We start from the raw sequence: 23,178 nt of genomic DNA on the forward strand, positions 1-23,178 counted from the left end.
AGACGTGGCCATGAAAAAGGGCATGTTTTACTTCATAAGCAGACAAGCTCTTTGTTAGATGCTAACATATGGATTGTGTCATCTATAAAAACAACAATCTTTTATCTCCATGTCTACTTCTCACTTTATTTTACCCTTCTGAAATATTGAGATTTTCAGCAAAATTATTAATTGGTAATATGTCTTAGGAAAAATCATCAAGGAATAAAAGGCCACAAACAATTCCTTCTTACTAAACTATCTCTGTGATATGATAAGGACAGGACAAGTCTAACTACTTTAAAATGTTCTTCCTCAAAGTGAATGTCATGGATGCTATCTATGAATAAACAATATCTCTGATAATCATGACACTGAAATATCACAACTGAGTAAATAGAGGTTTCAGCAACCTGCTTTTTATTACTGCAACACCACGGAAGTAATATTAAGAAGACCATTAGTGTAAATCCCATTAAGTCAGGCTTTGTGAAAATTGAGAGAGTTGCAATTGATTTTTTGCCTTGGTAAAAGGGTTTACCAAAGAAAATTATAATGACATAAAAAGGATTTCAGGGGAGAGAACGTGAGAGTCTACTTTTTATTTTAGCTACACCATTTGTATCTGATATCGCTAGAAATCATTTCTGATTCAGGGTAGTTCTATTTGGCTATGTTTTGCTTTCTGTTAGTCGAGATACTGCTTATTAAGAATAACAAAGCCTACATGAAAAATTCTGTAAAATATATATTTCCATAGGTCTAGACTAGCCTAGAAAATAAAATTCAACAAAAACACACTGACATTGAGTATCTGCTATATTCAAAGCCCTCTACCACATCCTCGGTAGAATAGAGAAACACACTCAATCTCATCTCCATCCTTTAGAGATTCAACCCAGGAGGGAAGACAGACACGTTCACAAAGAACTGGGGAATGGCAAATAGGTTCATCTTGAGAATCAACTCAAAATAACTGGAGCGATTTAGCTACCTGGAGTGTTTTGTTGAGATACGACAGGGGTGCTTGTGATTGTGCTGTGATCCGTTTATAAGGCCCGTTGAGAGAGGGCATTAGAAGTGTAGAACATAGGCAATGTCTCTGCCAATGCAATGCTCTGGCCTAGAAGATGGAATATAAGGATGGGGTTAGATTATATGTAAGAAATAAGGTTCGAATGGTTAGTGAGGTTTTATTTTCACTATCTTTCAAAAAATAACCAATTGTTAACCAGGGTTTTGGAGCCATTAATTGTGCCTCCTTATATGAATTTCAGAGTGGTTGATGTAGAAAATAAAAGCATGAACAAAATATTCAATGTTAAAACCGAAGGTACAAAAGTTTACAAGTATCATAAATACAAAATGAGAGATTGCTTTGAACTGGACACAATAGTAGAGAAGAAGTCAGGGGTTCTAAGAATTTGCAGTGTGGGACCAGAATATCTGAATGAGGCAAACAGGCTGATTATTAGGTAGAGAGAAGGGTTGTGTTCTTGCAAAGTTAAGATTTTTTTTTTTTTTTTGCTATGTCTCCAAATGTTAACTAAAAAAGGCTAGCTGGAAGCAGCTTCTCATTCTACTCTCTAGATAGAACAGATACCATGTACCTAAGAGGACTATGAAAGGTCACCCTCCACCTAGATTTCCCCTCATTCTGCTTCTTGTATGTTCCCCCATTAGCACTGTCATCAAGTGACGTCATGAACTGACAAGTCTTTCACTCTTCATTCTTTAAAAGAAGTAGGAGAGAGAAGGAAAGCTGAAAAATATTTCCACATCTGTGTGGACTTATTTGTATTCATTTCATTAATTTACATCTATAGCTAAACTCATCTACTCCAAGAGCACTAAAACTTTATGGATGCCACTTTAAGAGCCTACTTTGTCTTCCGGGTCCAAGGAGGCAGAGAGGCGTGCACGAGGCACGGAAAGATGGAACGAAGAGTATCAGAATGTCAGTCTCACTGACAAGACGGCAGCTCCTCAACTGCCAGTTGCAGAAACATTTTCTGAACCTCCTTCACTCACAAGTTTTACTTTACATTGATGATTTTTAAAAACAATAGTTACCCTTTTCCCATCCTCCTCCAGCAATTTCTGGTTTCTTTCCTCGGTCTTTTGAAACTCCTTTCCTCTCTTGATTTAGTTCTTCCTTTTCCACTTGATTATATATCCTTTTGTGGAACGAACCCAGCTGGGTTTTCTAGCCTGACTTTACATTAGAATAACCTCAGGATAGTTGGATTTTTACTCATCAGACCTGGCCCCTAGCCAAGACCAGTTACAGCAGAATCATTCAAGGGCGGAAACTGCATTGTGTGTGCGTGTGCATGCACGTGTGCGTGTGCATGTATGTTCTTCTAATGTACCCTTAGTGATTCTAATGAATATCCAATAGAGTGGATTATAGTAGACCAGTTGTGCTCAAGGTGTGGTCCCCGGACCAGCATCATCAGCATCTCCTGTAAACTTGTTAAAAATGCAAATCCTTGAGCCTTACCTTCACCCCAGGCCCTCGGAATCAGGGCCCAGATTTCTGCATTTTTAAGATTCTTCCAGGTGATTCTGAAACATGTTAAAATTTGAAAGCCTCTGTGCTAGATTACGGATATTTTTTGTCTAAGTTAAGACAAGACCTCAAAGTAAAACTGTGCTCCCTGACCTGAAGCATCAGGATCACCCAAGAGCTCTACCCTTGACCTACTGAGGTTTTAAACAAGATCCACAGTGATGTGTATGTAGAGCAGAGGCTGAGAAGCACTGTTCCAAGAACTTATTCAAAGCTCCATGCCCTTTGCCACACAGTTGACTGTTACGATCTTATTTAAAAATGTAACAATCATTCATTTCTCAAAATGGAACCCATTTATTCTTTAGCTATTAAAATAGAAACAAAGCTGTTTTTCCTATCTGTTGCCACGTCTAAGTCTTTTCTACACTGCTGTTTCTGTTCTAAGGGTATTTTCAAATCTCCTGAGAAAATGAAGAAATAAAAGGTCAAAATTCCTTTGTATGTAACTTGTTGCTTTTCCCCTCAAAAGAAAAAAAAAAAAGGTCAAAATTCCTGACGTGTTCCTCAATTCTGAGATGTATCCATTTTATTCCTCTGGAAATAGGAACTCTGAGGTTTGACAAAGAACAAAGATGGAATCTTTGCTTTGGGTCTTCTCTCACACACAGGAAGGAATCTCTGGGTGTAAAAAAAAATCTTTATTGACTGTATTAAGAGGCAGCAATGTGTGTATGTGTATATATTGGGGTGGGTAAATTAGAGAGGGAAATGTCATTCCCACCAAGTCAAGTTCATCACCCCTTAGGTTCAAGCCCTGGTGTGAGGATGCCCCAGATTTCTCTATAACAGAGGGAGCTCTGTTGCTTCCTGTGATTATTCTAAAACTATGAGAACCAGTGTAATGGCAAAAGATCACAAACCCACCTGTTCAAGCACCTGTTTTTCTACTCTTCTATTTTCATCTGCATCTTCAGCCTCATTTAGCTCAGATAAGAACTGATCCCTTGAAACTGCAGGTCCTTTATCTATTTGGTATCCTAGCCTAAGCCTTAGTTTGGGAGGGGTAGTGAGCAGATGGGGAGAAGGGCTGTCAGATGATCTATATTTGTAGGTAACAGAACATTTTCAGACTTTAAAACAGCATACTTAAAAATAATGATTTAATACTATGCTTGAATCTGATTAAAACCAACATGCAAATCAACTACACTTAATAAAGGAATCTATCATTGTATCTTTTTAAAAAATATTTTTTTATTGAAGTATAGTTGATTTACAAAGTTAGTTTCTAGTGTACAGCAAAGTGATTCAGTTACACACATATATATATATTCTTTTTCATATTCTTTTCCAGTGTGGTTTATTACAGGATATGGAATATAGTTCCCTGTGCTATACAGTAGGGCCTTGTAGTTTATCTATTCTATATATACTAGTTTGCATCTGCTAATCCCATCTTATAGTCAGAAAGTCTTAGAAAAATGAAAGATTCAAAATCAAATGTGGAGCATTAAGAAATGAAGAAGTCTCCCTGCCACACGAAAGTTAGTTTTCTTGTCCCAGTTTCACCGGTCTGTTCAAAACTTCTTAGTTACTCAAATTACTTCTTTCTGAGCTTTTCCACCACCACCCAGCCCCTGGGGTAACCCTGTGAGAAAATGACTTCTCTATTTAACCACTTAAGATGTGAATATTTGTTGTGAACCAGCTGCAGCTCTAATAACCACGGATCCCTGGAATCAAAGGCTAATTCTCACAAACAATACACTCTTCTTGTTCCTGAAAGCACACTCTGTAACCTTTGCAAGTATTATAAAAAGTAAGTGTGACGGGTCCAAAATGCAATTGTAGCCATAAGTTTTTTACAATTGGCTTAACTTCAAACTTCAGAAAAGTAAGTAGTTGAAGTTTTATGAACAAAGGTGATAACTGAGGACATCCAATTTCCAGGACTATGGGGCAATTTCTGCAAAATAAGATGCACTGTATTGCCAATTTGGTCAACAGCTGAAACTTAAAATGCTGAATTTAAAATATGTTGATATAGTAGTGACAATCAAAGGTTGGTTTCTCTCTCACCTAAATACAATTTTCCATATTAAGAAATACAATCATTCAGAAACAAGTTGTTCAAAGGATCCCTGAAGTAAACCAAGCTCCACTCTCTAAAACCCAATGAGTTCCTTGGTAGCAAAGGAATATACATAGAAGTGAGGGTTTATACATTTTTTTTAACTCCACAAAAACATCATGGAATTAGACAATCACAGGTGTGACATATTACCTAAATGTAAACCATATTAATGTGATGTTAGTGTAATTAAAATCCATTCCTCTCCTCAGTGAAGCATGACTTTAATAAAATATAAATGTTTTCAAAGTCAGGTCCTAACCAACTTGGAATCCCAGTGAGGAACAGAGCCGGGACATTCAGTGGGTGCTCAGTCAACGTGAGGAAGGAAGGATGAAGGAATGAAAGTAGTTCAAAATTGGGCACAGATACCTGTTAACAAAAGAGAATTCTCTTTCCAGAATAAATAAAAAGTTATTACTTCTAAGAACATCATGTACTACTTTCAACACATGAATTAGAAGTAAAGGTACATTTTGGTGTAGAACACATGCTCTGCAACTGTTTGAATTAGTATACTGCTGTCAATTATTCCAAAAAACAGCAGAGAGGAAAGGAAGGAAATGATCTTTGCCATTTAAAAAATATACACGTAGTGGCACTTTGTAGTATTTGTGTAAAAATAACAAGTCACAATAATAACGCCAGCCCTTTTGGTTTTTAACTATTCTTAATTGAAATAAGATTAAATAGGTCTAAACTGATAAATGTTCTGAGATGCTAACAGCAGTTGCCTCATTGTAATCTTTGCTACTTAAGTACTAAAATATTATTCTACATTTTAGATGACTTGTGGGTTTCCTTTTTATCTGAAAGGCTGTATGAGGAACAAAGCATTATGTTTCAGACAAGAGACCTCATGGTTTTCAAGATTCCAGGTTATTCACCCAACCATTTGGCCATCTCCCACCTACACGGGGTCACAATTGAAAGTAAAGCCACCTCAGAGCAAATTTGTGAACTTCAAGGCCAAACAACTGCATAAATAATCTGTAGGCCACAGACCATCATCAAAGTCTGGAATTTATGCAAATAATTCTGCTTACATTGAACAGATCTGTAAGGCTGTAAGCTTTTCCAGCCTAAATAAACGAGTAATGGAGAGGTTTAATGGTGCAAGATTGCTCCCTACAGGCCAAACTGCAGAATGACATACAAGACAATTGGGGTGGAGGGGAAAAAGAGATAAACAATGTTTTATAAGGCATGTAGGTTATTTACTGACAAGTAGATGAGTGCGGAGGCATGTAAAGATTGTATAACACACATCGGGATACGTATTGACAGTTTTTCTTCTAAAACTACAATCCAGTTTTAGAGTTCTCCATTATTTCCTACTTCTTTCTTTTGGAGGTATCTTTAATCTTCTGAAAAATGTAAATTACTTTTCTGCTGGGAAAAAAGTTCTGTTTCAATAATGTATTCTAATACCTCTGAATGTCTATTGAATCTCTATATTCTATAGAATTCTATAGAGAATCTATATTGATAAGTTTGTTTTTGGTAGAGTGATCAGTCACAAAATTTGGAATTAGTTTCCATGATTTGAACAAATCTCATGAGGAGGCAGTGGTGGTGCGGAGGTGACAGTTTATATACTACTTTCCCCAACTCTACACAGCTTTCAAAATTCATTTGTTCAAAACTACCTACTTTCAATATTTAGAGGGATTTAAAGATCATGTATATTTTAAACTGTATTTCTTCTTTAAGAAAATATCAAATACTTTGGGGTTTAATTAAGCACAGATAGTAGTCCATCTAACATAAAGGAACCTGATTTTTCACTGGAAAAATATCCAATTAATACTGAATTTCAGTAATTTATATAGCTGCTCACATTTTCTGAAATATGGAGAGTGATTTTTAAAATGCAGATCTTCAAAACTATAAGACAAGTTATTAGAAATGCATTTTCCCTTCAACTGTAGAGAAATTCCAACTCTAAAGAGAGTAGTTTTCAAAACTGAATAATATATTATGGTTAAAACACATCAACAATCTGGCACACCATATGTATAAATAAACATATCCCACTATCACTGCACATGCCATAAATGAAGCCAATGAAACATCTGAAAAGGTAGAGCAAATTCTTCGTCATACTGTTACAGACGCTAAATAACACTGTCAGCCTTTTCTGAGAGATGCATAAAGGAAAGTTATCATTCTTAACACTGCTATTTATATAGTTCAAACATGCTGCTTGCCCATCTGATGAAGATGTTCCACACATCCTTAATTTTAAACACGATTTAGAACATATTCAGGTTGAAGAAGGAAAGAATACTATTCTTCATGATTGGATTTTGATTTTGAATAATAAAGTTTTAATTATAATATATCTTTGAAATATTTAGAGGTAATAAACAGGTGAAATTCAATTAATTAAAGAGTTCAAATATAACAAAATCATCAAAGAAAAGACATTGTACTAGTAATAAATATGCTTGTTTATTCTGATTTATAGCCAACTGTACATTGGTCAGCATTTCCCCCCAACTAAAGTATGAATTTTAAGCAATTAGGGGATGTAATAAATGTGTGTAATAGAATCCATGACTTTAAAAGTGGAAGTGATGAAGACATTAACCTACAGGTGTTTTTCTTCCCCTACTATTAGGGTCTCCTGAAGAGCAAATGTTTTATACATGGTGTTTAATTGTATATAATTATACAATTGTATATAATGATGAAATGATATCAATTTTCTTTTAATTAAGTAGATAATCTTTTTATTAGAAATAGTTTTCTATAATTAAATTGTTCAGGAGAAATTTTAGTAAAGATTGAGGACGAACCATGTAATTTCTAAAAGATTCATAACAATTTTTCTGTGAAATTAATATTTAATTCATCTAACAATATTAGTTCTCAGTAAATTGGGTTGCTACTTTTCCAACGGATTTATACTTTGTCAGTCAGTATAATTGTGAATAGAATTAGTGAATATGTTCAGGTTATGTGAGAGAATTATTAATTAAGGGTAAGAAAAGTTTTTAATATTGCCCTCTTAGGCAAAATGGATTTCAAATGCCGTATTATTATTTACCTGGGGCAAACAAATTCATATGTAGAGCCCTAATTCTACCATAACATAATTATTAACCATAATAAAGGGTAAGAATTTTCCATTGCATTTATGAAGGCTTTAGGAACAAAATATAAAGCTGAATAATAAAAATTGTATTATGGTGGATACTTTTCCTAAGGCTATCTATCACAATCAACTAAAATTATTGATCACAAGAAAGAGTGTCATTATTCTGCTGGTATAGTTGTAATGCTCAAACCAAGATAGACTTTTTACTGTGTTTGTGCATTGTTTTAATGTGGATTTTGTATTGGGAAAATTGCTCATATATGCAACAAAACTATTTTCTCTCAGCTTGCAGAATTTTGACATTTTTTTCTTATTTGTGTATTTTCATTATTCTCATGCTAAACATGAATAAATTCTAAAACTAAATTCACATTATCAACAGGAATTCTAGGCCCATCAGGTCTCCTTCTAGCAAGGAATGTTACTTTTACCTTTGTTACATTCTCTGCAAAACTTATCGGTAACATACTTTCAGAAAATGCCAGCCAATAAACTACACTAAAATAATTTTCTTTATAAAAGCACAGTGATCTTTGGCATCGTTCACTATTTTCAAAGCCATAAAAGAACAGATAACAAATATATGACTCACAAATTATCAATTATGAAAAATAATCTGGTTCAGAAAGCTGCACTAATGCAAAAAGATGGATCACTTGTCACAAACCAATAAAGGCTATTGTTTGTGAATCCAATATTTGATTGTATCATTTATGTTGGGCAACTTAAAATGATTTTTAAACCACATTACTTTTTGAAAAAAAAATTGTTATAAAGGTGAATGTGGGGGTTCGGGGGGAGAAGAAACCAGATGTGTAATCTGTCATCCTTGAAACAATTTATATTCTTACATTGAGTCCAGCCTACAAATCTAAATCGCAAAGACCTGGTCAGCGAGGAGGGATGCATTAGAAAGAACCCTACTGTGTTCCAGAAAATGGACAGAAGCAGGAAGGTTAGTAGACTTTGACTATCCTTCCTTTTCCTGTGCCATTCCACTGGTTGAAAATTTGCAGCCTGGATGCTTCATTATGCAGGGAAGTTTAAACTCTGTGTTCCTTAAGCTAACTGTGGTTTGTTACACTTCTTATGAAGGTACCTGCTTTTGCTTCTTTTATTTTGTATTACACAGAGGAAAGCACAATGAGGCTACCAAGCTTAGAAAACCTGCATGACCAATTCTCTTCCAGACTGTTTCACATTCGTAATTTTATAACAAAGGTCAAGAGGTACAATTCTCACCAAGAAGAGCATCTGTGTGCGTTACTGGGGCCAGAAATGTCCCATATGGTGTTATCCAAGGGCCACTTGAATGCTCTACCTGCTGTCTGATATTCCAGTTACAACCATTTGCACCTGCTTGTAAGTAAGGGTTTGGATGGCTAAGAAAATCAGAAATACTTTGCCCACAAGGCCAGTGATAAAATGCACATATGTTATCTGGAGGTGGCCCATTCCCACTCCTAGACAACAGATTTGACCATCAGATGATACAGGGCACAGGTGAGTTTCAGTGACAACATAATGGCAGACACAGGCAGAGCGTAACAGGGACCATAATGCAGACAATGGGAGTAATCCCAGGATAATGATGTGCCCAGATGGGTATCTGATGGGGAGAATGGAAAATGGTGAAAGAAGGGATGGGTTTAAGGGTAGAAAGGTCATCACATCCTAGAGACATTATTGCACCATGGGCCTTTACCATAGAGTTCTCCTCTCCTTACTCAGTGAAGAAACACTAGAAATTCTGAAATAAATAGAAAAAGGGAGAGCTCAAGGGCCTAGTTACATATGCTAAAACATAGTAAGAAAATTAAGTATTAAACTCTGGCTCAACCCCTAACAGCCCTGGCTTGTTTGAGGTAGGGGTCATGAATTTTGCTTAAAGCGGGGCTCATGAATGCTCTTGGATATATTCCTACTTGGACTCAGAAAAGAAGTGAAAATGAGGTTGGGGTAATGGACATAATTGAGTAACTATCCAATTATGGCAACTGCTAACTAATGAAGACCTATTACAACTAAGTTTTTAATAGAAAATGCGCTAATTGACTATGTTGGAACTCAGAACAAGCATATGGCTAAGATGTTTGATTACCTAGTCTGGTTCCATGTCAGTGATCAACTATAACACTGTAAAAATAAGGGTTTCTATGACAACTACTGAGCTTGCTGACTAAGGTGTGGGTGACCAACTTGAGGGATGAGTTTCTCCAAATCATGTATCTTCCATTAGTCCCACACTGTGTGACCTGGAGGCTCACCAGCCAGAGTGTGTTTTCTCTTGTCCCTTCCTCAAAACATCCATCTTGCTCTCAGCCGTGGCAAAGCTTAAATTAGACTCTTACGTGAAGAATAGAGCATAGTATTTATTTTTTAATCAGAAAGGGTATATAAAGCTATACATTTAATCTGCTTATAAAAGTGAAACAAGTCAACACAGTCCACCTAGGTCTGACTCTAGCGTTCAACCTCAGGAGTGATTATAATGATTTCTGAAGTTTCTGGAGAGGGCCAGTCTCGAAGTCAAAGACAGCCTGTACAGCAACTTTCAGGAGATGGGTATTTCATCCTCCATAATTTTAGACAAAAACTTTCTTTTCCAATGTCATTCTAAACTAAAATTCAAAACAGGTGTTTGATGCTAAGGCTGTAACCAAAATATTCCCCCTTATAGCCTGCAATTCCGATAAGACTTCCCTCGGAAATATAATGGTTACATAGCCCTTGTATGGCTTTAACAAACCCCTATTTTCTTCTTTCTGCACCATACAATGTGCAGTCTATTTGCACCCATTCAGGACTAAATTACAGATAAAGTTACAGCAAATTTGTTTTCTCAAAAAAGCAGTCAGCCCTAATATCCCTTGAGTAATAAAAGCCTTGTCTTTCATTCAGAACTAGAACTGGCATAATTTTCTCCAAGAAACAAACTCCTACTTCCTGCGACAATGGACCTGTTCTTAAAATTCTGAATGGGATACAGCTCAATTTGCAGGTGTTCAGGTATAAAGGTAAAAGGGCATTTGACCCCCCAGCTGGCAACTGTTGCTGTGGTAGGTAACTTCATTCTCCTAGTTGTATCATTCTATTAGATAAGCTGCCAGAGTTTTCAGCTCTGAATTACAGAGGTAGGCTCAAGTGAATCAATAATTTATACAGATATATCTCATTCATTCTGATGGTATAAAGATACATACTAACAGCCTGCTGCAGCCACAGAACAAAGCCAGCGAGACATTATTTAAAAAGAAAGAGAGAACAAGGAACCTGTTTATCTATGTGAGCAAAAACATTACGTAATAATGACCTCATGGCTTATTAATTTTATTTTTCAACTGTTTTAACAAATACTGTGATGAGATAAATAAGCCTTTTATGAATCTCAATAAGGTTGCTCTGGCGATCATTAAGCTAACATTTCAAACTTTCAGATTGATTTTAAAATAGAATGATGTTTAACATAGCAATATAATACAAATCGCTTGAAAAGATTCGCTCACTTAAGAAGTTTACATTAACTAGCTTAACTAAATCTCTCAAATATTTTATTACTGAATTTCAGTACAAAATTACTTTTTAAAAGATGAGAATCAAATACATTTAGGGACTGTACACTAAGACTATTGTTAATATAGCCTTATGCTGTTAATTATTACCTGGGGACAATTACATAGTGTTTTATTCACTAATACTATGACATTTTTATTAACTCATATTTCCTGTGCTAACAGTGGTGCATTAAACAAGTTATAAATAAGAGGGCAGCAAATATTAAAAATGTCTACTTTAAAATTCTTCAATCATGTTAAAGGGAATCTGAGCTCCTCTCAAGGAAAACAGTACTAAAACCAGTGTGGTTACAATATAAATTAATAATCAATAGCCTAGCTGGCTTGAATAATATTTTTGTAAGTTCCTGTTGTCTTGTCCTTAAGGATGAAGGGAATTCATGATCTAAAAACATGATAAAAATCTCTCCTAGCAACTTTAATTATAAACAGTGACTGTTACTTGACAGATTTGAAAATTTATTTGAGGATAAGATGCATTAGAATGGGTGCCTTGCCCATGCTATTTCTTTTAGTTCAAGGCCGGACACATGTCTGGCTTGAACACATGAACCGATCATGTTCAGAGCTGGTTTAGGAAGACTGCGCAAAACTAATCAGAGCAATAGATCCAAAGAGAAGGAGGGTAGCAATTAGAGATAATACTCAGGTACCCTATTTTCCTCCACATGGAGAAATTTCCCTTCTTTTCCAAGGAAACCCCTTAGGAAGTAGGGCAGACAATAAAAGTCTGAAAGAAAAGAAAGTGCGCATAGGAAAGACAAAGAGAACGAGAGCGAGAGCGAAAGCGAGCGAGAGAGGGGGGGAGAGAGAGAGAGAGAGAGAGAGAGAGAGAGAGAGACCAACGCTGTGGTCTCTACCTAGAGTCCTTTAGCCTTTCGGTGTTATGCTCTGGGGCTGCCTGATGCAATCAGTTAACATTTCTGGCCTTCCAAGAAAATATAGCTTGTCCCTTAAAAGTAGAGAGAAGAAGGAGAAATAATGGAGTGTCCCATTTCTGACAGTCAAGAGGGAGAGTAGAGAAATGTTCCCACACTGATCTCATTAAGATGACGAGAATAATGAGTGTGAATCTTATGTATGAATCTCACAGTAGGTAGAGGAGGGCATAAATGTATCCCACATTCACCCTTTTATGATGCCTGATATACTACATTTATTCTCAGCTTCATCTGATACTACTGTTGGGGGTTTCTGTTACAATATTACAGCTTTAACTTCCAGTTTTGCTGCTGAAGTCATCTGAGTCAGTCATTCAACACAGCTTTATTGAGTGTGCATGAAAACGGGGAAGATCTGTTAATGGAACTGAAATACATCTCAAGCAGAACAGCCTGAATTTATCTCCTGTCACTGGTTGTAATAATGGATTAAAAATACTGAAAAATGGCATTTTTCAGTTTGCAATCTATTTTTTTTCCTAGTTCCTTAAACTTAGGTTAAACATTCTAGTCAATTGGAAATAGAACCCAGGTATTATTACGTCTCCCGCATATTTTTGGAGGAAGACTCGTGCATTTTTAGCAAACACTGATGAGAAATTTTTCCTTGTGGTTTATTTCCCTTTCTTAGGTCCAGTATAGGATATTTCCAAATAATAATTTTAAGTTAAATCATTTTCTCAAGATTGATACAAATTTTGAAAGGTTACAACAGCTCTCAGAAACAAAAACCTGTGTTGTTGTGGTCTTATGTATTATTCAAGCCTAAATGATCCAAGGGCCCTCATACTTAAGGACTTCAAAGCATTTCATATAGATGATTTCATTTAGCTTTCTTCACTCCAGTAACTCCAATAGCAATAAATTGGTGCACCAAATTTATAGCAAACAATACCTCACATAATTTATGTAACAAAGTGGGCAACACCCTACAAATTCTAATAGTATCTTAACATATGTCCAAATTATTATTAATTCAGTACTTCCACCACTTTGTAAAGGAATATACGCTTCCATTCTTTTGCTTAATTATATGCTAGAAAAGTTTTGATCTATGTAATTTTAAAGGAAATTTAGGATTAAAGCAAAACAATGAAACTGGATCACCAGTTTTCCTAGATAATTCACAATACATACATTTTTTCCTGGCATTTATTCAGTCTAATGGAAATTTAGGCCATGGACAGGTTCATCTCAGCTACCATTAAATCAATATGGATCAATATAGATGGTTTAAACTGTTTAAGCAACTCATGAAAGTATGTTTGAAACCTGGGAAATATATTCTTAATGAGTCTACATTTACTTTTGGGAATAAGTAATTTATACTACTTAGAGGCCAAATGACATTTCTTTGCTTGTCTAAAATGTACCTCACTTAAATACACAGTGAACTTTTTGTGTCCTTTATTACTATATACACATCTCTGCAGTGTTTGGGGGAGCTGTAATGTGATGTGATCGCAACTAATAGAGAAGTTCATCAGAAGATAAGATATGCACTTATTACTTGAACCACAGGAATAATACTAAGCAAAGTGAGCACAGATTTACTATTTTGAATAGGCAGTTCCAGCCCTTTCGATCAACACATTCCTTAATAGGGAATACCAAGAACTGGGAGTCTAATTTTACATGCTTAGAACTCTACAGGACAATGTCACTTGGTTTTCCTTAATTAAGGACAACTTGACTTATAAACTTCGGGACAGAGATTCTCTCCCTCTCTCCCCCTCTTCTTCTCTTCTCAATGCTGCTGTCTTTGAAGCGTCCATTACCAACGATTGGGGGAGAAGAAGAGTCAGTGCCTCGGTAAGTTCCTCTCCCTTAGAGCACTTTAATTTCCTCTACTGTAAGATGATCTCTAAGCTCCCTTCCAACTGTAACATTCTATGAATTCATCTGCACCCTTAAAAGCCTACACAATCTCCACCTTTGTAGACCCCTTGCCTTTGCCATGAGGAAGGTGCTTTATCCTGAGATAGGATTGGGGTAGGTGTGTTCCTGGCATCCTGAGCACCAAGCCATGATTGCATTGAATTTACTTCCTACATGTGATATTTCCATTCTACAGCTAGTACTCTATGAAGGGATCGATAGGCTTTGTGAATGGTTCTATTGCAGTATTTATGATATTGACACTGTGGGGAAATGCATTCCAAGGTTTAAGCAGCTGTCTTACAAAACAGACTTTTACATCTTGTTTGGAGGTTGTGAGTCTATATGAAAAAATATGTAGTTTTAACTACATATCAACCAAGATTTAGGACTTAGAAATAAAACTGTGGTAGGAGGCTCATATTCTGAGAATTTAAAAAATAAAGGAAACAGTGCACACCCAAACTAGTAGAACCTTGGTTAAAGGTCTCTCTTAAAAATACCAGCCTGCTGGTTGAGGCATGCAATAGTCTCTTGCGATGGAAAAACCAAACTCGATTTAAAATAATTTAAACAAAACCAGATAAGTTTTCAATATTGCTGCCTAACTAGAAAAAGTGACCTCAGCTATCTGAACTTCTATATTTATGAATTAATTTTCTCTGAGTAGCAGCCATTACTTTACTAATATCACTTCAAAATATAACACCTCTTATATGCAACCTCAGCATAATAATTTGTGGATAATTAATGGACTACTTGTAGCCTTGGCAATCTCTCATTTTAAATGAAATCCAAAAGATTTCTCTCAGGAAAATAGTATTTAATTCACCAACATTTTGTGACAAAATTGGATGATATATTCTTGTTTCAAACATGTAAGTATTGCCTGCAGTCTTCTTGGCAGAAACTGTAAAGATGCTAACTATGGAAAATGCAGCTGAATTATTTGTATACAGCTAACTAGAATATAAAACATCATATATTTACTTATTATTGATAAATTACAACAGTGAAAGTTTTTTGATTCCTTTGGGGAACTGAGTAACCAGCCACAAAGAATAGCCAGTAGAACGTGTATCTTCCCTGTTTTAAATGACTTTCCTATTCCACAACCCTTTTTCCTTCCCTTCCAATGAAAATCTAATAGGTAATCAAGCCTAATAAAGCATTCTTTTATATCTCTAACATAACGATATTCATTTAGGAATATAAAGACTATCTATTAGTCATAACTATAGTACAATGTATGGACAAAACCCATCTAACCTTCATAATGATAGAGGTTATATTACTTAGGCCAGAATTAATATTCACCCCACTTCTCCATTTCAGTGAAGCACAACAATGTACCCTTGGAATAGGTGTAGAGAAGAAAACTCTCATATAGGTTTTCATAAGGGGAAGATTCAATTCTTCAATCTCTGTGAAGCCAAACAAAATCTGTCCTTTCACTGGACTCCAATGTAGTCAGTAATTTTGTATAGAGATCACTAATTCTTTCTCCAGACTGATTACCTATGGGAATAATTTGCATTGTATGCAAACTACCAAAAATCTAAACTAGACTTTACCACCAAGAGCATGAAAGTAAACATAGTTAAGTTCACATTAAACTTGATCTAGAGCATGAATTCTCAACAGGGTTGAGATGGCACCCAAGGGGGTAAAAATTGGTCCTTGGGGGAGAGTAAAAAGAATCTTAGGTATCACAATGATTTGTGGCCCTTCAAAGCTCAACATTCCCTGAGAAAAATCTTATTTCTTAGTATTTCATTTGTCTCATTAAAGTAAATGAAAAGCTTCCCCTTAGAGAGGTGAATATGAGAAAAACAGAGAAACACTGATTTAAAACAAAATAAAAGCCAAGCTTTGTCTCTAAAATCTTTTTTCCCACCCTTAAAATCAGGGTTGCCTTTCATTTTTATCTAAATATCTGTTTACACTTTGATGTGATTTCTATCTTTCCTTGCTTCTTAGCTTTTCTCTGATTTTCTCTTCATTATTTCCCTTTGAGCCAGTGGCTGATGACTGGTGCAAACACGAGAAATGGTCACTCTTTCATCTTCCCTCTGTTACTGATCTCTAATGTTACCACTTGCTGAGTATTGGATCTCTGTCATCACAGCAAAATAGAGGACGCAACACAGTGTCATAACTCACACACCTACTATGGCAGGAGTGACTACTGCATCTATAGTCGATTCTGACTGTAATGTTAAAACGTGGTAAAATGATGGCAAGAAAAAAGGCAATGAAAATCTTCCTTAACAGCATTTCAGGTTAGTTTCTCACTTGGTACATTAACTCTAATACACCACAATTCTAAGGTATATCTTCATAATTGGTCAAAATAGAAAAATCAGACAATAGAAAGCATTCTACTCCTTATTTCTTAATATTTACCCAATACAAAGGGGCATGAAAACATGTGGAGAGTGAAGTCACTGTCTAAAGTATATTAATGACTGCATTGCTGTTGTAATTTACAATCTTTCAGAAGAGTTATTACTCTTACTTTACAGAAGTTTACTAAAATAAATTATACAATTATCTCATTCATTTAAATTTTCTCCTTTGAAAAACATTTTACAGAATAATATTTTGCAATGGAATATGGCTTGCTGTTTTGCTTAGAACGCATGTGCCTAACAATTTAAATTGAAGCTAGGGGGTGGAAAATTTTTCAGAGGACAAGAACACTGGTTTAGGAATCTGAGGACAGATAGTGAGACACCTCTGATTTCATTATTTTATAATTTTTGATCCTTAGTCAACTGAGTTGTAAAATCTGGATGCAACATATTTTTTAAGGGTCTCATAAAGGTTTTGAGGCTGTAACTACCTGATACATAATACAAGGAGGCTGCCTGGGGAAATGGTACAGCAGCCATACAGCCAGAAGGAGACCACAATGAGGCACTGGTGTCACCCCAACTTTCACTGCACATATCATTAAGGTTCATGAGAAGGCTAATTCCTAGATTCAATATGGTATCATTGTTATGCTGACGATATCTGCAGTTTATGTTTGATTATAATATAGCACAACAGTACTGTACTTGAGAAAAAGTGAAATAACTCGATTTTCCTCAAATCACCCACAGAAGAAAACATCTCCAGATTATAGCATCTTACTACTTCCTGCTTTAGAGAACAAAGGAGGGAGAGTAGAAATAATAGATAATGTGTGTGATGTGTTATAAGAATTAAATTCTTCTTGTTGAAAATATAAAATAAAATTTAAGAGGAGTAAGCTTTTCAGAGAGTGGTAGACTCTGTGCCTTATGTTATTATCTCCCTCCAAAGAGCAGGAGCCCCTTTTGCTGACATTATTAAAATAAACAAAAAAGGGTATTGGCACCATTTAAAGAAAGCTAAGCGCTGATTTGAGGAAGTGCTGCATTGGTATATGTAACAGCCACAAAAATAAAACAAAAAGATTATACATTTAAATAGACCTACAAACTGAACTAGAGCATCACTCCTCAAGGATTGGAGAAATCTAGTCAAAACGCTTTGTTTCATTAATATCTGATTTTAGCTAATTGTGATCAATCCTAAAACTCAACTCACTTCTAAACTGTGGTCTTTGGGGGGGCTTTTACACAGTTGCAAGAATTTATATGCAACACTTTTCGGAAGGTACCACTTACAAAAAACCAATTTTTTCATAGGCCACTGCTTGAAAAAAATTTTCCTTCCATGGAATTCAGATAAATTTGGAAAAAGCGTATACATCAACTTAAAGTGCCAGCAGGTTCATATGAATTGGGCACACAATCTATTTACTGAAAAGAAAAATATAGTACTAGAATCTTCTAAGTGTCAATACTCTTTGACTTTGTAAAAGGAATTTTAGGCAACTAGGAGGTATACAATATTCTAAATCAATGAAACTCTGTATAGACTTTCTTTTTTTCTCACTTTCACATTTGTGAAGGAAATGTTTAACGTACCTTTAAAATTTGTGTAAATTAAATTGGAAGTATTGTTTATAAATTTAGTAAGTCCTTATGTCAGAGGAAAGCATCTATAAAGAAGGGTGGGCAAAAGGTCTTGGAAGTTTAGATTTACATAATTCCAGGAAAATTCAAGAATACAAGGATAGGACCATCAGTTATAGATCATTCTGCTTTAGTACTTGTTTCTTTGGTTTTCAGGGGTCCTTCTATTTTGCTGTTGTGGGGAAAGTAACAAAAATTACATCTAGAACATTTCCAATTTTTTCTGCTGGCACTAAAAAAATATGGTAGCAACAACAACAAAAGCTTCTGTAAAAATCATTTGAAAATTGCTAGAAACCTGAATCATAATCTTGTTGGTGTGGTATTACTAATGTCTCACACTCTTTAAAATAGAAATTTCTGTTGAAATTTAAAATTACCTTCCATATGTCCGGTACAATCACCCTCTTTTGTTCAGTGATATGAAGGCTAGTAAGACTTGAATCTAAACTACAGGTGATATAGACATGTCTGTTTTCACATTAACATTTCTTCTTAAGCGATGCTCCCTTTTTAGTCCTTGAACATGAAGGTCACTTAAAATGTCCTTATTGTTTGTAATAACTTTTAGAAAAATCCATATGTTGTTTAATAGCAGCAGGCTTTCTACACAGGAAGTACTTGATAAGGTTTCCTTGGGAGCCTATTGTCTTCAGATCATTGTACTATATTCCCATCGCCTCTGCAAGTTCAGTTCCTCCTTTGCTTGTGCTTCCTCCATTTTTTTTTTTTTAAATCATTTGGCTACACAGAGCTGTCTCATGTCATTCTTTGCATACATCATCACTGTTTTTTCTCTTTGCCTGCATAATGGCCCAGCTTTTCTGAGAGTCGCTGTTGTCCAGAGTGTGATCCTTTACTAAAATGGGGATTGAATGAAGGTGGAGCTCAAATTATCTAGGAGCAAAGGAAAACCAGGCATTTGAAAACGACCTAGAAAGGAACGAGTAATGAACCAGAGTGGCCTCAATGAATTGCTGTAGAGGGAATTCTCAGTTTTGACACAAAAGGAATGCCTGGATACCAAGGAAAACCTAGGGGGAGAATCTCGGTAGGAAGCCTGCCTCATCGGCTGGTCAGCCCGGAGGGCTGAAGCCAGTAGCTCTCCAGATAGGAACAGAAACACATGTATTTTATGAGTAACAGTTAAGCATTCAAACATGCTGTTTTGGAACACAAGGTACTTTGAGGAGTTGACATCCCTTCGTAATTCATGTTCATTGTTCCTCTAAGTAAAATATGTGTCTCCCTTTAGTTATTCTGCTAGGAACTGTACTTTAAAGGCAAGAGGACATTTTTGATAATGCACATCTTAAACTTTTCATTAAACTACCAAATTTAAATTCTACCTTTTTGTGCACTCTGACATTTTTGTCTGGCATTTTCATTAATTTTGCGACATACATAAATGTAGCTGAAATGTTAACTGATCAATACTTTGTCTCTCTCATGTAGCACTAGCGTTCCATTCCCTAAGGACCACACAGCAGAACAGAAATTAAATGTGTAAAATATCAAATGTTAATGTTAAACACAGCGGCACTTACTGTATAACGACAGAAAAGGCTAAAACAATTCCAAATGGACAGATGGTACCACAAATTATCTACAATCCCATTTAAGGATTAAAGTTTGTCCTGTAAAATAATTCTTTGACGCACACTGAAGTGTGTCCTTTTTACTGATAGCCCGGTTGTCCAATTATTTTTGTGCTCATTACAGTGAGAAATGACAGTACTGAAAAGAAAGAGAGAATGTACACTTTTTTTTTCCCATGTTGCACCCACTGACATCCACAAGAACACAAATGTCTAGTCAAGAGCCTGATGAAAATTAGGCCCAATTTATGAGACACTTCCACGTCTACAATAGATGAATCCCAAAGACAAGCGGTTGTGCATTCCACATCACATACGTCTGTGTTTGCTCTTAAGCATACAATATTCATAGTAAAATTTAGAAACCTAATTCATAGCACACGACAATAAGGACATTCATTCCCGGGAATGTGTTTGCTTATATTTCATCCATCACCTTCCAGGCCGATTTCCTCTTCTAATACTGTAAGCCAGCTTTGAACCTTCCACAGAGCACACAGGTAGCACATAAAGAAGCCAGGGCAGCTCTCCCCCTGCATTTCACATACTCCCCATTTTAACTGACATAGGGACAAAATTATTATTTTTCCATTTTAATTTCATTATTCTATATTTATTTTTGGATAGTAAATTAGAAAAGAAAAATAAAATGGAATAGAAAAAAGGCACTTAAACATAAAGTTTACTGATCTGGGCCTAAAACCAAGTGGCATAATGGTACAAATGCATGTGCTCCATGTGAGGCAGCTGCATTTATGAAAAAGTGGGCCAAGTGGAACCAATATTATAATAATAGACCCGTGATCCATCAACAGGGAATGATGGGAACAATATGTTTGTAACAATGGGGTGCTGCTCATAGCTTCTCCTAATGGAAAGCAGTTCTTTTCAAAAAACTGGCCTAAAAAAGGCTCTGGTTATGCAATAAGATCTTTGAAACATTTCATTTTTAAATACATCATTGAATATCTATAAGATGAATAAAAATCCTACAACAGTTCTTTTTTTCCCAAATCGTTATGATATTAAGATTACAAGGTACATATTTTAAAAGCTCTTTTGAAAAGGAAATAATATCCATGTGGCTTGGGGCAAGGTACTTAACTTGTCTGGGCCTCAGCTTCTCCCTCTGTATATCAGGAAAATAATAGTATCTACCTCATAATAAGGTTGTTTGGAATATTAAATTTATTAATGCATGAAAAGCACTTTCCTGCTTTAGTGCCTGAAAAACTGTTCTTTGGCACATAGATATGTAATAAATGTTAGTTGTTATTATTACTATATAAGGATCTTTTTATATCAGAATTTAATCTGAGACTAAAATAGATGACTGAGAGAGGATTATGAAATAGTTTAAAATTCAAATGGAAGGTACAGGAAAAATGGCTACAAAGCATTAAGCTATGTCTATCATCATTTAATAGCTAGCTTTATTAGAGCAAACCCTTATTTATATGGTATCATTGAAGAAAGTTTCTCCACATAAGAAAAAAATTTCAGACTGACTGACTGGATCATTGGTTGGTCTATCGATTTAGATAGTCATTTATATTGGGAGCCTACTAACGCTATATACACTGCAGGTGATGCTAGAGTCCCAGGTGAAAAAGGCAGGGTCCCCATTCTCCTGGAACTCCTAGTTCAGGTCCAGATAAATGAAGCTGGCTTTTGTTTTCATTGTTTTAATAACATTCAATGGAATGTAATTCAGTGCTTCTTTTATTTTTTTCAATAAAACCATTAATATTTTTGTTTCTTCTCAAAAGTACTGTTAATGTGCATTCACATTGTAGTTTTTGGTCTCTTTTTTCACCATCAGTGTCAGGAGTCCCTTTTCCTACCTTTATTGTGGCCTCCCCCACCCCCCTTATTTTGAAAGCATCTTTCATTCAGCTTGTGTTTTGTAGGACCCAGTCTGTTAGAAACTGACCACCAGCTAAGAGAGAGAATAGTACATTTCTTCCCCAGTGAATTTTGACTCCCTTCCAGTGAAATTACTCAAGTACCATCATGTACATGTAGCTAAGTTTCTCAGAGTTTCACTGCCTGGTTTATTTTTCAATCAGAAAGAAATTGTGAAAAAAAGTCTGCCATCTTGAATTCATTTTACATGAGTGACCTCTAGAAGCCAGATGAAGTTTATGAAGACTTACACACATTGTAATGCTAAATTGCTCAAAATGAAGGTTCCTGAACAAATGATATAATTATATAGGTTTCTCTGTTTTCAAATTTCACATATAGCTGTGAGGAATGACTTTGGGAGGAGTGAATCAAAGATGGCAGCATGACATTTTCAGTAGAATATTATTGTGTCTCCTAAAAGGCCCCTGGAACCTGGAAATAATGGCATAAAATACACACAGAAACTCAATATCATTTTTTCCTCATTAACATCAAAGTGCCTCTATGATGCTGAAAAATAATAATAAAGTTTGTTTAACAGTACTCCAATGTATTTATTATGTGAAAGAGCTAAATACAAGAATATTGAAAGAGGCAGATTTTCTTTTCTAAAACTTAATGATGATGACAGTCACTTTCTTTAAGGAGACAACGACATGTCTATGGGAAGCAGGCTGCTTAACTTTCTGGTAACTTACAACACAAAGGGACATATACACTCTTTGTTCCATGTGCTCAGACATTAATGAAAGTCCCATACAAGGCCTGAGAGGAGGACAGAGCTCAAAGTACTAAACAGATGTGCATACACTCATTTGAATGGTAATACTAAAATGTTGATTTGTTACTATAATTAAAACTCTTCTTGTAAGCCCCTTATAATAAAGTCATATTCTGAGAAACCGGTAACTATAAGGAAGCATAAGGTACTCATATTCTAACAAATATGACAATAAAATAAAAGATTTCAAAAGAACGACTCCACTTAAACTTCAAACCGAAACCCTGAATAAGCAAAAATAATGTGAGAGCAGAAAATCCCAGCTGAAGCTCAGAGGAAAGTATTCTTTCAGATTTTCTAGCTTTGCAAGTTGGTCTCATCAGCAGTTTTTAAATAACCAAAGTAAAAGGCTACAAGATGAACATTGTCAGAGGACTATTTGGATCTATCAAACTCTCACTCATGCGTTTTTAAAAGCTGGAAATCTCAGAAATAATAAAATGTGCCTTAAATAGGTCACATCCACTTCCAACTGATTCACATATTAAAGTATTACCAACTAGCATTCTACTGCCCAAGATTTTCATATTTTGAAAGAATATCTACAGGACAAATAAAATTAAAATGAAGATGGTCAAGATTATTATTATTTTTTAATGCTAAGGACTTTTCTTGGCTCTGCTATTGGGATTTGGAATTATGCAATATGTAAAGTTTTACATTTTAACTGTCACAGAGAAAATTATACATTGGCTGAGATGTCTTATATTCCGGAAATCTGAGGCGGGGATGTATTCTTGGACTCAGACCCTGAACAATCCA

The 23,178-nt window shown here is 35.5% G+C and overlaps 1 protein-coding gene across 15 annotated transcripts in view; it reads right to left on the bottom strand.

Annotated features, from left to right (window-relative positions):
• The window catches only part of MCTP1 (multiple C2 and transmembrane domain containing 1), a gene marked incomplete at both ends in the record, with an annotated part of 537,186 nt that overhangs the window by 136,254 nt on the left and 377,754 nt on the right, over window positions 1–23,178 (bottom strand). The window contains one exon of one of the 15 annotated variants that reach the window (XM_082650516.1): window positions 22,371–22,400. The exons of the other annotated variants lie outside the window; for them this stretch is intronic. Within the exon in view, the coding sequence (XP_082506642.1) occupies window positions 22,371–22,400 (30 nt within the window). Of the gene's footprint in view, window positions 1–22,370; window positions 22,401–23,178 lie in introns of those variants that run through there. 15 annotated transcript variants of the gene reach the window in all.

This window comes from Grampus griseus (assembly GCF_964374135.1).
Source record: "Grampus griseus genome assembly, chromosome: 3".
NCBI lineage: Eukaryota > Metazoa > Chordata > Mammalia > Artiodactyla > Delphinidae > Grampus > Grampus griseus.